A 15,841-nucleotide genomic window follows, 5' to 3' on the forward strand; every position below is an offset into this window, starting at 1 on the left:
ATGTTTAAATATTCAGAGAGGTCTACGCATAATCCTAAAGAGCACTTAAACAAAAGGAAGATGCAAATATTTCTATTTGAAACATTGTTCAGAGGGAAAAAGATATAGATTCTGTCTGTACCAGATCTAATTGAAATTTCTCTAATTGAAATAGTGTTTTTAATCAATTAGTGACATCAGTTATTTAACTTTTTAATAACATCATTCATACTGAGCTAAAAAGTAGAAGAATTTTTAAAAACTTTAATCTACAGCATCTATTAATGATAATTTTAGTAGATGTTTGCAGTACCAGTTAAAAGCTATGCTTAAAATGCTAGGCAAAGCCTGAAAAGAAATTAATTTGCTTTGGCAAAACTACCTCAAAGGTGTCCTCCATCCCTTCTCTCATTAGTATTCACTGCCATTTGCAGCCATATGTTTCTGCAGCCACTGCTTCTGTTTGGAAGCAATTGGACTTTCTCTTGAGTGTTTCTCTAGAGAATGTGCTTCTTTTTAATTTGCTTTGTGAATAGGACTAAATGATCAGCATGAATACATAGTCACCTACATGGTAGGTGGTGAACTATCTTTAATGCTTTTTGTGAACTTCAGAAAGCCAGCAATAAACTTCAGGGAGAGAGAAGTATGGCAGGTGAAAAAGGGAGATGGGAATAAACAAGGGTATGAGAGCTTTCTAAGGAAGAACTGAACTGTTTTGCTGGTATCCCAAATTAGATTTCATAAAAAAAGTTTGAAGGTAGTTAAATGAGCAAATAAGAAACCCCTTTGTGAAATGCTGGAATTGATTTTCCCTAAAGCTCGTCTGTACAGTGGCTTTTTAGTGATGCTGGGCTTCAAATGTTCCATGTGCTTCCACTGTTCATTCTTGTCTCATATGAAAATGTGTCATCTGTGAGGTCTGGTCCTATTTGCTCTCAATCTGATTGTCATTTCTTCTTTTCATTAGTGTAATTAGTTCTGTCTATTCAGAGTAAAACAATTTGAAAAATACATTAAGGTAAGGGTTTGGGGCATCTTTTTAGATGTCCATGTTGAGATTTTGGTTTTGGTTTATTAATACAGATAATAATTATGTGAGGAAGGTGTCACACCGTGACAGGAAACGTAATGACAACAAATGGATTTCAGTTTTTATTTTCATGTTTCTGTTGGTTTTAAAATTGCCTTGTCTCATTAAGAGCTGTTGTACTTGGCTCTTCCTGTATTCTGATGTGTTGCTTTCAAACACATATAGTGTTTTGATATAAAAAAGTTGCTGAAGTAGCATTTTATATTTGAATTTCTTGCCAGTGCTGCTGTTATAGCTTGAAATTAACTGCTCCAAAGAGAAGGTTCATTGAATTATTTTTGTCCTGCAAGATCTTGGGTTGGCAGTTTAACAGCTAATAAAAGCTTGGGGTTTTTGTAGTGATAGTGTTCTTGGAAAATGTGTGACTAAATTTCGAGAGGTATCAATCTCTTCTAATAGTTTGGTACTTGCCTATAGGAATATACTGAACTCTTTAACCCAATTGCCACGTGGGGTTACTAATGTGTTACCAGCTTATTAGCATATGTAGAATAATGGAAAGGAATAAAAACCACTGAGAGACCTTACATAGTTTGCAAAACTAAACCTAATTTAGTCGTGAAGAGACCAGAGTTAATATAACGGGAGGGAAAAAATGAATGATATAAAATGTGACATAGCAAAGGCAGCAGGGTTCACAGGAGTCCCAGAATGTGTGAACTGTCACTTTACACATAACCTTGTTAAGTTTTTCAGAACCAGCTGTATAAAGAGAATTGGTGCTGCCTTGGAGGCTGTGAATTGGACTTGCTGGTATCTCCAAGTCCCTTCTATACCTGTTTAATTTTTTAAAAAGGTGGGGAAGGAAGCCAAGGAGCAATACATCATCTTCTTTCTTACCTTCAGTTTTTTATATTAGCATCTGCACTTCCAGAAATCTGATTTGACTGTTACTGAAGGCAATGTCTCTTATCAGTGACTGCTAAAGGCTTTTTCTAGCACAGGATGATTTCTTAAATCGTCTTTTTAATCCAACTTTATAGCTCTTCAATACCTTCTTGTTTGTTTGTTTTCCCCACCACTTTTCCTGCCTCACAACCTCACCAATGTGCTTTCCTTTCATCTTTGTGATCCTCTCTATTGTGGGTTAGTGCCATCTGTTTCCTCAGAATTTCAAGATTTTCCAGGCTATTCCACAAGCATTATATATGATGCTAGAAGAGATGAAACAGCCTGGCTGTTAAAAATGTGAGGTTTATTGTTAACAGATTTTTTAAACTCAAACAAAGAGATGGAAATAGATAAGCCTGCTCTCCTGCACAGTTACTTGGCTGCTCATGTGCCTAAGAAAGGAACACCGAAGCTGGTTTTGAGTGTCAAATGCAGTTCACCTGTTTGATAAAGTGTTTGAGATCCAGTGTGTGGGACTTAACTGCATACAGCTTGCATGTAGAGGTGTTTCTCTGATGATGGGATTCAGTTGTTTATGTATGTGAGCATATGTGATCAGGGAGATTGTTGTAACGCTTGCATTGGTAGCATTGGAAAAAAAAATCAACCTGGAGGGGCTGTTGAGGCCAATACCACCAAATTATTGTAGCACCCATCTGCACATCCAGCCTATCTATCAGTGGAAATTGAGAACCCTCTTTTGAGCCTCTCATATATGAGTGTCAATCATCTTTACAATTCATTTATATGATCCTCTCTTTTGGGCAAAAGCACGTTGCGTAATTATACTTGATTCTATCACCTTCCCTCAGTTCATGAGTTCATTTTCACTGGTATTTTAATTCACTTGTAAACTTCCAGATCTCTAAGAACTTGAGACCCACTGTTCAAAAGAAAAAGCTTGACATATTTTCCTTTCTGATCTTAGAAAATTATTGCATAACTCATAATGTCCTAAAGCAAGTATTGTTCTGAACTGCTGACTGTTTCAAGAATACAAATGAGTGTTCCAGGCTAGAAATGAGATTCTGGTACCTTATAAATCAAGGAGGTTCCCAGTCTTGTCAAATAAACTTTCCTTTAACCAGTCTAGCTCCAAAATTTCTAATCTGGAAATGTCAACTTTTTTTTCATAGAGTTAATGCTACTTTAATTAAAAGTTAATTTAAGATATGTCTTTAAGATTGCCTTGAAGTGTGCATCTTTGATATTGTAGACACATTATTGCATGATACATACAAGATGCATACCAACAGTGAAGAAAGAATGGTTTTAAAAATCTCAAAATACTTTGTTGTCTTCCATAAAATATGAGAATACAAATAAATATGTCACTTATTTCTGAATTTGAAATTACCTGATCAGACCCACTTTTAGTTATGATATGGAAAAAGTGTAGCTCTAGTCCCTTTGAGTTAATGTTTTATGAATTCACAAATTTATTATTTCCTAGGACTGCTAACTATTTGATACATATACAAGGTGCAGTTCCAATCCCATATTATAATAAAACAATGAAAAAAAACCCCAGAAAAGTTCTTTTTCGTAATTTTCATGTAGCTTTCTTTGAGATGCAGTTAAAATCTGAGCAGTTAATTTGAGTGAGTTTTGATTTATTGCAGCAATGGGTAATCTTAGCTGCAGGCTTTGGGGAGTTCCAATAGCATTAGTACTGAGTTTACTTGCTTGCATTACAAGGTTTGGGGAGTTTGTTTTGCTTGTTTGTTGAAAGCTTAGAGTTCTGTTCTTCATCGTGCAGTTTCATGTTTGTAAAAATACATTCATCTTCTGGGATGAGGTGAGTTAATAGTTTCAGGAGAGTTATCAGGGGATGGAAAAGAATCTGTTGTTCCTTTATATTTGAGGGCATGCAACTGGGGACACGGTGGTTATGTAACTTTTTACCTGACAGTGAAAGGAAGTTGCTAAGGACGAACAGACATTAACGCAGTGCTGATCCTTCTGGGAGCTGCACAAATGATCAGTGCCTGCAACAATTTTAGTTTTTACATGGGAAAATGTACTCATCCCTTCTTAAAGCAGCTGTGTTTTCCTTAATACTGGAATGCTCTAGGAGGTACCTAGGAAAGAATCGCTTGTGTTGAATTCAGAAACATTTCCGGAGGTGGTTTTCTGTGCAAAATGATGTTTATATTTAGCACCAAAACTAGTATATGGGGAGCAGCTGCATTGGTGGGGAGTCTGATTTTTGGAGCTCCCAGTCTCTTCTGTTGGAATTGCCCAAGAGAGAAAGTAACTTCAGATACATAACTCTGGTAATTTCATTGTTTCTAATAGTGCAATAATTTTCTTATTGACTCCCAGATGTCTTCATTCAAGAATAATTTCCAAGTTCTTTATTTTTTTAAATATTTACTCATACTGGAGGCATTATGAAATTTACCTGATGAACCATTCCTGCTATTAAATCTGTTGTGCTCTGAACTTTGACTTGTGAACAAGATGAGTATTTTTTAATTAACTTGTTTCAAATGACACATTCTTATTTCACATCCTGTGTAAACAACATAATAAAGTGTGCACTGACATTCTGAAGTTGCCGTGCTGAATAACTGGCAGCTTGCTGGAAAAAAGTAACAGTTTAACATAAATACTTGATAAAAATGAGGTAATTTTCAAATTATGTGTGTCGATATATACAAAATATAAACAACAATGCTTAAAACACCTTCTTTGAGTGTTTGAATGTGATGCTATGTTTTTAAATCAAGAAAAGCTGAATTGCCTAACTGTCTTCCTATTTAAGTGGATTGCAGTATTTTCCTCCTGGAGTTTACAGGCAATTGTAAATATACCTCCAGTGAAACCTTTTTATGAAAATAAAGATTATGTGTCTGAGTGCAAATATAGGAAAAAAATATTATTCTGCAGTGCAGTATAACATAGAAGTGTTATAATACATGAATAGCAATAGGGTGTTCTAACATTACGGAAGTCTTTGGTAGATTTCTGCCATCATGTACTGATCTTGCTCAGAGCCTAAAAGTTTAAATTAAGCATATAAAACTTTGTTTTCTTCAAAAGAAGCACAGGAGTCTTTTTCATCTCATACTGAAATAGTACTTCTTTATTTAATTTTTAGATTGGTAGCGTTCTGTTTGAGAAACTTCTTTCAGATAAATTACTCTTGATGCTCTTGATTACTCTTAATACATGCTTTTTTTGGATGTGTGGGCATTCATCAAGACAAGGACTTGCTACAAAAGGTCTGACAATGGTTCTCTGCCATCATAATAAGTAATAGAATATGGCTTTAGCAGTAGCTAGAAAGCAGAACTAATTTTATTCTTGCTGCAAAGCCAACTCTAGTATTAATTCTCAACTATTACTGGCTATGCAAGAAGCAGAGTCTCTCTCAGGGCTTACCAACCACCTCACCGTGACGGAATAACTGTTCACACAGACAGCTCTGACTGTCTTCATGGCCCTTGAAATTTGGTAATCCCCCTAATGAGGTACTCATGTATTTGCTTTTTTGTGGCCTCATTGATAGTGGAAGAAAAAGATGTAGGTGTAGGTGTATGGTGCCTGAGACTGTGTTTCTTCAGGGCTTGAGGAGGAAGCTGCTTGGGTAGAAGAGAGGTTACTAGCAGTGCCTGTGCTGGAGGAGGGTGAGCCTCACTCGGGTATCCCCAGGGCTACTCAGAGGTGATGGCCAGGGGACCAGTCAGCAGGTGAATAGTTCTCAAATAGCCACCACCAATCTGTCATGTAATTGCTGGCCAAAGAAAAGTAGACAGGGAATGCTGAGGGGTATGGTGGGATACCTGGGTGTGTCGGGCAGGACTGGAAGGCATTGTGTCAGTTTTGGAAATAAGAGATGGAGTTGGGAGGAACACTGAAAGTATTACAATGAAGAGAGAAAGAAACAAAACAAGGCTCTGTTACTTATCACCTCACTTCTGTTGAAAAACCCAACCTGATTTCTAGCCCTCCGCATTTGATTACTTTGAAAGGATAGATGTCTTTTGTGATAAGTTGACTGTGTAGAAGACACGTATTTTCTAGATTATTTTGTGGCTTTCTAAAATTTCAATTAAAAAAAATGCTGACTTTTGCATTTGCCATTATATCACAAAATATGCTCCTGCAGTTGTCCAGCATTGTGGATTTTGCCATTGATGCATGTCTCATTGAAAGGCTGTGTTAATTCTGGTAGCTATAAAGGCATTTTGTCAATCTGGTTTTATTCCTCTAAACATACTGGCTCTTGAGTTCATGTTGTTTTGGTAGGATTTTAGTATCTACAGATGGTTAATTATTTAAATTGAAATATAATTGGAAAATATGTTCTCTACAACTGATTAATAAAATGCAAACTTAATTCTTTTAATTACGATTACTGTTGATGATGTTTATTGCCTCTTAAAACCATAATCCTAAATTATTATTTTATAGTACTGTCTGATATGCCTAATTTTTTTAGTACCTTTGCTATGTAGAAAACTTGCTCTAGCAGGTATGTTCCTTCTCCCCCCCCCCCCCGGCTGTATTATCTTTCAACTTTTTTCTCTTGTCTTGGATTGTTTGAATTTCATCTTGCACTTTTTGAATGTTTTTTCCTTCTTTATGGTGGGAGGGGAAAAATAGAAGAGGTAGAAGCTACATTTTCATTGCTTTTGGAGCTAAATCTAATGACAGTTGTACCGACAATTTTCTTCTGTGTTTACATGCAGCCAGGAGCTATGGGCGGAGAAGAGGTAAAAGTATTTACTAAATGTTTTGTTTGCTGAATAGTGGGAGAATTAAATATTTAGTTTTCTTATGATAAGATGTTACCGATTTTAACATTTTGTTGATCAATTGTTTCATATAAATCCATCTTATATTCTTCACTTGCAAAACAACTCCCTTTTAATAGCATCTTAAAGCAATGATGATCTTGAGCTGGTGACTTCAAGTGTGTTGCTATTACTAGTGAACTGGAGGATGACTGGATGTAAAGAGTCTTTCATGATATATATTTGTGACTTGAAATGTGTAACATTCAAAAAAAAAATAGACTCTATGTTTGGTGTTTGTTTGGTTTTTTTGTAAAGTCCAGTGTTTAACCACTGCATTGAACATTTCAAAATTACCTTTTTTTCGATGAAACAGCTTTCACTGAATATTACACTTGACTATTACATTGAATTGCCTCAGGTAGAACATGTGTGAATACCAATACTAATAACTTTCCTCAACAGTGAATATTAATAATAGAGACAGTATTTGAGCACATTTTAACTGTATTTCATCATAGAAAACCCTTAAAAAATTAAAGCAAACTGAAAGCATTTTACAAATGTACAGTGCTGCATATCAGTTTATTCTGAGAGATTAATGAACAAGGACAGTAGCAAGTTTGCTGACTACTAAGAAAGTTGTGATAGCAGCTTACATTTCTGTACTGTGCTGTAGCTTATACAGGCTAGGTTTATTGAGAAGTAACAGTGAAAATTGCAGCTTTTAACAATTAGAGTTAGGCAGTGCCATCTGCTTGGGGTACTTAGGCATTAAACCTTATTTTATCTTCTTTTCTGTGATGTTCTCAGACAGCTATGCAGGTGACATTGCTTCCTTTTCAGAATGTAGAATTTGCATCGTGTTTCTGAGAAGCTGGAGGCAGACATAGCCCTCACACAGGCCAACAGTGTGTGAAGGAACTTGTAATTTGCACTGAGGATTCAGGTGCTGGACTGCAGAGGCTGTACTAACACAGTTTATAATAAAGTATTTAGCTGATTTGGTTCAAAGCTGACTGGTTTTCATGGTTTTTTGATAGCTGAAAAAACCCAAAAGATTCCAGTTTTCCTCACAAACTTACCTGCTCATATTTCCCCACCTCCAGAGATCGGGCTACTGTTAACAGATGTTAAAGCCATCCTGATACTTTTTCAGGGCTCTCATGGTACTGAAACAAATGGGGAAGTATGTGGAGTATATAATATTGTATACTCTCTATGCATGTGAACCCTGTTTATTTTCATTTTAAGATTGTGGCAAGTGTTTCCAGATTGATCAAATGGCACCAAAGTAGGAAAGGAGGTAGGAAGCAGTAGGACACTGTTGCAACTCACATTTACTTGTAGAAGCCAAATATAATAATGTGGCAGTAATTGTGATGAATACAGTGTAGGCTGTTTTATAAAAATGGTAGTGATGACAAAACAGGGCAAACAAGTTCTGAATGTGCTGGACTTACAGAATTTTTTTTTTCACTCTACCAGAAAGCATGTTTCACTCTATAAACTTGTTTCCTGTGTGAAATGCAGGCTTTTCTATACTAACAAGTAGATTTGTGTGTGTGTCTTGTCATTAACACTCATTCATGCAATATTGAAGTCTGTGATGTTCACGCTTTATCATTACCTTGACTTTTATAATGTTGTTACTGAGCTTTCTTAACCTTAAGAAGCATAAAATTCTATGGTAATCCGTTAAAAAATGATGTGTTGGTTTTAAAATATTCCCATATATCCCTCTCTATTATTGTTTTCACCATTTGTATTGTGATAATATGCAGAATAACCAGAGACAAGTCTGTCCAGGGACTCATTTCATGTTTGTTATACTTGGATATTTTAATTAGTGTTTGGTTCTGTTACTGTGACTAAGCATCTTCAGTGAGGAGAGGTTTTGTCAGACATTTTTGGAGGCTTGCCATAAAATATCAGTTCTATACATAACCCTCTGTTTTCTTTGAGTAAGGAGAGCATTTCTTTGTAGGTATTATGTTTAGGGCTGTTGAGTCATGTTCATGGTACCTTGTTTTTAACTTTTACAACCAGTTTTTCAGGTACAGATGTAAGCATAGCTATGGGAAATCAGCCCAAACTCTTTTGCTGCGCTGACAACTCAGAGATGCCCGGGGAGGGGTACAGGAGTATATTAAAAAAATAGTACAGTTAGTGATGCTTTCTCATGATGTTCTCACAGAAATTTGCCCCAGGGGGTTTCATGAGGTGATGTCTCAATATTTATTGCTTTAGAATGTGCTTTTGTCCTGTTCTTACTCGTTCCCTTTTCTAAGCCTACATAAACTTTTCAAGATCCCAAAAAGCCTCTGGCAAAGGGTTCCAGAGTTTGCCTTGCTTTCAGCCTTGCCATGTACTGATTGTGTTCAATGCACTTTACCTTTTCCCTTACTGGATGAGATAGTGAACAGTCATTACCTATTCCCTTGTCTGTATGTTTTCCATAAATTTAACTCTATCCTTGACTTAAATATAAAGTTTTAGAACATTGTTTACATTTTTATAAGGTGAGTACAGTGCTTGTAGACTGTCAAGCATCCAGCATGAGGTGATACCTTGATTTCTAAGCTGCTGTGAATTTTTATTATTCCCTTCAGAACTCAGCACTAAGTGACCTCTGCAAATCTGTATTTTAGTTGAACACCTTGTTCTAGTATTTATTAATTTGATATGTCGCCTTCCACTACTGGATCATGTTTGTTTCATTTTTTACAAGAAGGTAGGTTGGTGGACAGGAATTAAAAGACTATTTAGCTCCTTAGTAATGTCAGTTTCTCATAGATATTTTCAAATTTCCTGCTTTTCAGTGGGTTTTCTGATTTGATACTTTTACACAATTGTAGTATTCCTAATTTTTTTTCTCTCATGCACATATTCTCTTTTATGTTGAAATGCATGTTTGTCCATTAATAGAATATTCATCAATAGTCTTTCCTGTTTTATGCTCTAAACCCACCATATCTGACAAGACTTTGAAGAGAAGTATCTCTAAATCCTTCTCTGATTGTGGCATTTACCCTGGTTTTTATGTTGAGGTGTAAAAGTACAGTAGGAATTTTGATTCAGTGGATTTTTGTGTCTGTGATCTCTGTCAATGTTTAATATTCAATATATTTTTTTTCTAATCAAGACTTTTCTAGTGTCTGGTGTTCATAAAAAATTCAGGCTGGTGTTCTGTGCCATTCAGAACATATTTCCTGGTTTGTTGTGTTGTTTGTTGTTTTTTTTTTGCTTGTTTTCCATATGTAGGATTACTGCTTCTTTTTGTAACCTGTCCTTTGGTACTGGAGACTATTACTGATATTTTCAGTGTATACGTTTTTTTACTAGAGTCCCACTGTCTTGATTTTCCTCCTTACCCCTGTTTTTATTTCCTGTACTTCCCTGTGCTGTTACTGCCAGGATGGTGTTAATCCTCAGGTCTTGCTGGAAGTCAAGTTCATGTGATCCATTACCTTTGAATTTAATTATGTACCCTGTTATTTATATTTGTAATCAACCTCCCTAATAAACTGTTTGTATCCATTAATTGTAATTCCATCCCAAGGAACAATCCTCCATGAAATGAGTGGACAATTAGCCTTTTCAGAGTTGAGATGGGGTTCCCATCTCTCTATATTGCAGGACTTAATTTTCATCTCAGGTATAGGGAATTATTAAATTCTAAATTTGGCATTTTCCAAAGTGTTGCTTGTATGAAGGTGAACTTTTTTATCTTCTCTGTTAACAAATCTGTTAAAATAATGTGTGTATGCCTTTGTAGTAGTAGCAACAAAGTAAATGCATCTGATGATCACAAATAAATTTTTTACTTTTCATTAACAAACTGAGTAGCAGCCATTTATGTTGATTTTGCTCATTCATCACTGAAAGGATATTTTAACACTGAGTAACAAACAGTCTGACAGGCTGTTCCAGCTAACAACTTTTTTCTTCAAGTGCAAGTTCTTTTTGGTTTATTTAACAAGATTTTTTTCTTATTAGCCAGGTTTCTTCTATGTGTTTAATATTCACAATGCAGAGTTTTCCCATGTTTATTTTGCTGTTTGTGCCCCTACTCAGTGTGGCCTGAGAGGGCCTCTGTTCCCTCGAGGTGGAAGTGCTCCAGCCCTTGTTATTAGGTCCCTGTAAAGCACTCTAAAGTGTGCAGTGACTTGAGGGATCTGATTTTGAGATCATTCCTGGAAGATCTGTTATGGAAGGTTTAAATCTCTTAAGAATTGGTTTGAAATGTAAATGTTGCAAAGGTCCTTTCTATAGTGATGACAACAATCTCATCAGATAGTTTGTTGGTTTTGTTGCTAGCCATTTGCAAGGCTTTGGTTTAAAGCTAAATTAGGTTTATTGTTTTGTAAGGGTGATACATCCTTGGAAAAATAGAACATAATTCGGACACCTGGACCACTTAGTTGGGCCCTTTAATGCAAATTCTGTTGCAGTAAAACAGTAGAAGGAAGAGCTAACGTTTTTTTCTAAAACATTTAATTCTCCAGGAAACAACGTTAACTATAGATGCTACAAAATCTGTTGCAGGTCGGTCCTCCCTCTTTCCTTTTGAAGATGGCTTCCTAGACGACAGTCATGGGGATCAGTCTTTATCGTCGGGTCTCAGCTCTCCAACGCGCTGTCAAAACGGTGAAAGAGTGGAACGCTATTCTAGAAAGGTGTTTGTTGGAGGTCTTCCTCCTGACATTGATGAAGGTACTGTGAATAAGTTACATTGGTGAGATGTAGGAATTGGCTTTCGTATAATTACTATAAAAAAGGTCAGATTTTGATGAAAACAGATGTATTTTCCCAGATGTGTTGCTTTTAGTGCTTGTGACATTATTTAAAGCAAACACACTACAATCAACGGCAACACCTGAGAATTTACGTGACATTCTTTTGTGCTGTAGATCAGAAGAGGTGGAGAGAGAAATGGCTGCGTAGTAGGTCTTCTGATCTGCATGTCTTCCCACAGCTGTAAAGTAGGAAAGGGAACTTACTGGTTACTGTCTCTCCCCCATAGTCTTTTCCTGTTCTTGGGTGTGGTTGACTTTAAGGACTTTGTTAATACAGTTCTTTCCGAAATACATTGGGCTTTAATTAATCAGCTCTTATACCCAGCATATATGTAGGGCTCAGATGAAAAATGTAGGGCAGTAATATGGTTACAAAATAGTAACCAGCTTAGCAGAGGTGGTTAGGATTTTTCTCAATATCTGCTCTACTCGTGTGTGCCCCCACAAACCCTTACTCCCAAAATAAAATCATGACAATTTTTGGTGTATTTTTCATGTTATATCTGGAATCCACCACTATCTAGCTTCAGTGGGCATACACAGGGAATTTGAGGATGCCTTATAATGAAAAGAGGGATATCTGAATCTGATCTACTACACTGAAGTCCAAACCATGTACAGTTTTAATAAAGAAATACTGTGAGTTGCCAACCTACGATTTGCAAACAGCTCAAATGTGGTTCCTGTGTCACATCGTGAGTTGCAGGGCTGTTGATACAGGGCCTGCTGGGTAATCTGAATCTCCAGCTATAAGAAGAAGCAGGCCAACAGATACAACTGATGTGAACGTTGCTGGGTCACTCAATCAAAATATATGCCCTGCCTGTCTTGTGAGGAAGTAACACGGCCACCTGGGAGCTGTCACCCTCTTTCATGAGAGGTCTCCTTCAGTAACCCTTTTTCCTTCAGCTCTTCAGGTATATATATAATATGTGTCTTTAGTTGCTTGAAAAATCCGGCGTGCAACTCATGGGGTCAGAGAGACTGGATACACCTCAAGCAGCAATCCAAAAATTGGAAAACCCATTTTCTCCAGAGTGCTTGTTGCTCTGATCTATCTAGCATCACATTAGACATAATTTTAAACTAATTCTTTCTTTAAAGTAAATTTTAAAAGGCATGGAGAAAAAAAAATAAATTTAAAAACGAGTTCAAATACTTCTTTCTGGAGCATTTACATTTAAATCAAAATTGTCACTTAGGATAGTTTGTGATGTGTGTTCCATGCTGTTTCTAAACTGATGCTTAAAAAGCAAAGAAATAACTTGGCAATTCAAGGCAGATTTCCTGAGGGGACTGAGGAAGGTGAGATCCCCACAGCCGCATGACCTGCTGCAGCCTGCTTTCTAGGGCACGCTGGAGGAGCGGCTGTGCTGACATGGAGCTCCTCCGTCAGTCCCATGTGGCTACATCTGACCCTGCTTTGTGGCTATAATTAGAAATAGACCACAGCTGAAGCATATTCACTTCTGATAGATCATGTTTGCATTTAATCCTGCTGCAAACTTCCATTAGTAGAATGTGAAATTACTTTTTTAAGCAGCCATTTATAGCATAGAGATGAAAGAATATTTAGGCATCCTCAGTGGACATTATTACAGTTTTCACTTCTTAATGAGTGTAGAAAGCAGGAAGTCTGTTTTTGTTTTGTTTTAAGTGAGACTTTTTACCTTGCCGTGTCAGTCTTCACATTCTAAGGTGCCTCATTTGTTTTTTGTAGATGAGATCACTGCCAGCTTTCGTAGGTTTGGACCTCTTGTGGTGGACTGGCCTCACAAAGCTGAAAGCAAGTCATATTTTCCACCTAAAGGTAATTAGTTTTAAATACATTTATGCAGGCTCTTTGGTAAGAGGAAATTATGTCTGCATTGTAGCAATCCATTACAAAGCAAAGATTTGACTCTTTATGATGAATTTGCTGTCTTTCAACAAACATATTTTCAGCCATTGTCATGATGAAAAAGAATCACAGTTTGGTTACTGAAATGTGCTCCCTGTGTGTACTTCTTCAGCACACCTTGAGTCCTTGAATTATGCCTTAATTTATACTAGGTAGAAGGCAAGTTGCAGAAATTTCCTAGTGCTGATTCTGTTGCAGTTTGCATATTGCAGAACTCACAGGAGTAAAAGCTGGAAGTCATTGTGTGTGTTCTGACCCAAGGAGCTGTGATCCTGCTCGGAACCACAAGCTCTGTGTCAGGGCTCACTGGGCACTGAACCGCGAGCTCTGCTGGGAGAGAGCAGGCTGGGATCAGGCACCACGGGCACAGGGATTCGAGGATGGAGCTGATTTGGTTCAGGGTGGTTTAGAGTGTGTGCAGGGGGAGCAATCTCATATCTGTCAGCAAAACATAATGCGGACCTGTTTTGGCTGAGAAAGAACAGTTTATGGGAAACCTGTTTGGGAGAGTTACTTGCCTAAATCTAACTGCTCTTATTGTACCCTACTCTCTCCTCTGATTTTGTATTATACTGTATACATTCTACTCTCAATCACACATGCTTCTTGCATATAGTTTACGAGTTCACTCGTAGTCTGAAACAGTAGCAGGACGTTATACACAAAATTTCTTATCTACATGCTAAGATTTTCTGTTCTCACTGACCCTGAAAGCTGTTAATTGCTCATTAAGGCCACTAATTATTTTGGCAGAACAATAGGCTGTTTAGTCAGTGAACTAGCTAATCCTACGGTATTTTGATATATACATTTTGACTGTAAAAAGACACAAATAAAAGCCAGCTTAATTTATTTGAAAGCTTAATTGCTGGAGGCGAGTTAGCTCTGTGCAAATGGTTGCCCTGTAAACAGTATTTGGGACACTTAAAAACAGAACAGAAACCAATACATGCTTCCTCTTTCCTGTTCCATTCTCAACACTCAGCCTTGCTGTCAGTAGTTATTATGCAACATCTGTTCTTGAATTTAAAAACAAAACAAATAACCCCAAAGCCAGCAACAAAACACCCCCAACCTCAATCCCCCCGCCATGTATTCATAAGGACAGTTGGTAAAATGTATGATTTTCCCCTTTTATGGTATTTTTAAAGGTCTTTAGGGTCTTTTTGACTGGTGAATTCTGATTGTACCTTCACTTGTAAGTTAAAAAAAAGTAGCAAGACCAGCTTCTCCTTGTCCTTAATATCTCTTAGTATGCTGCACTTTTTTTCCCCCTTTTTTTCTTTTTTTGCTCTTAATAGTTCAATAAGCAACTACTCATGGTAGATCAACATGGGACTTCCAATTTTGATTTTTTTCTGTATCTGACTGTGGGCTAGTTATGCCTCATCAAACTTGTAAAAATGTTTTTGAGTAAGATCTGTTTTAGCAGAAGACAAGGGAATGCAGCCTCACTTCTATTTTTGTCATGATTCTAATATAGGAAACAGCTTTCAAAGCCCCTGCCAGTTGCCCTGAACGTCTGCCTGAAAGTGCTAAACAACAGTCAATCCCAACTGTTCCAGATTTATTTATAACTGACTTCTTAGTTATCAATCAGGGCTGCAGCATCATAAGTCCTGCATTCCTGTCTGTGAGATTCACTTACAGTCGTGTTAAGCTCGGTAGGTCAAATGTGCTTGATTTACTGTGATCCCATATAGGCAGCATCTGCATAGAAGACAGAATATTATTACCAGGAGTCAAAAGGTAAAGTTTGAATGTGTATTATGATTTTTTCGCAGTTTTTTGGACTAACTGTTTTTTATAAAGAGTACTTATTTTTTAAAGTTATTATGAAATCATTGACTGAAGTTCCACAATAAAATGTCTCCACTGCTGTTTTTAATTAGAAGTTCCTTTAGACCTAAAATTTAAATATCTTTTTTATTTTATTATTTTATTTTAAGCTGTTTTGATGCATTATCAAACATCTCTTGAAAAATGTAGTGAAATGAAAAGAGATGTTTGAAATGATGCTTAGTACAAGAATCAGTGACATGACTTATTCAGCTATCAAGTACTCATGAATTCAGATGTTTTCTCCCTTCATTTTTCTAGATGTCTTCTCTTCCATGTTGCATTGCTAGTCTGTAAACTCTCTGACATTTTGAATATGAGTCTTTCAAATGGAAAATATGTCCGAAAAAAAAGAATGTATGAAATTATAGAGGAGAAAATGAGTTGGGTTTTGTGTGCTAGCAATCTCCAAAGAAAACAGGAAAAATGGATTGTTGGAATGCAGTTGGGATGATGCAGAGGCTAATCTCTGTTCACACATTAATAAAGGCTGACCTTCAAGGCTTCTCCCACCTACCTGAATGTGCACCAGTGGCAGTAAAATTGAGCCCTGCTCTTTCTGAACATATGCCATCACCTCCAGACAGACTTTAGTTTC

General features: G+C 36.8%; 1 protein-coding gene across 9 annotated transcripts in view; it reads left to right on the forward strand.

Annotated features, from left to right (window-relative positions):
• Nucleotides 1–15,841, forward strand: part of CPEB3 (cytoplasmic polyadenylation element binding protein 3) — an 86,788-nt gene that overhangs the window by 44,560 nt on the left and 26,387 nt on the right. For 7 of the 9 annotated variants that reach the window (XM_027710931.2, XM_027710927.2, XM_027710933.2 and 4 more), the window contains exons 5-7: nt 6,661–6,684; nt 11,254–11,421; nt 13,225–13,314. In XM_027710931.2, the coding sequence (XP_027566732.1) occupies nt 6,661–6,684; nt 11,254–11,421; nt 13,225–13,314 (282 nt within the window). The remainder of the gene's footprint in view (nt 1–6,660; nt 6,685–11,253; nt 11,422–13,224; nt 13,315–15,841) is intronic. The other 2 variants (XM_027710928.2, XM_027710934.2) reach the window with 1 other exon arrangement.

The sequence above is a fragment of the Pipra filicauda genome, unplaced genomic scaffold (genome assembly GCF_003945595.2).
Source record: "Pipra filicauda isolate LSUMZ 115617 unplaced genomic scaffold, ASM394559v2 scaffold15_size4787011_pilon, whole genome shotgun sequence".
NCBI classification, from domain to species: Eukaryota; Metazoa; Chordata; class Aves; order Passeriformes; family Pipridae; genus Pipra; species Pipra filicauda.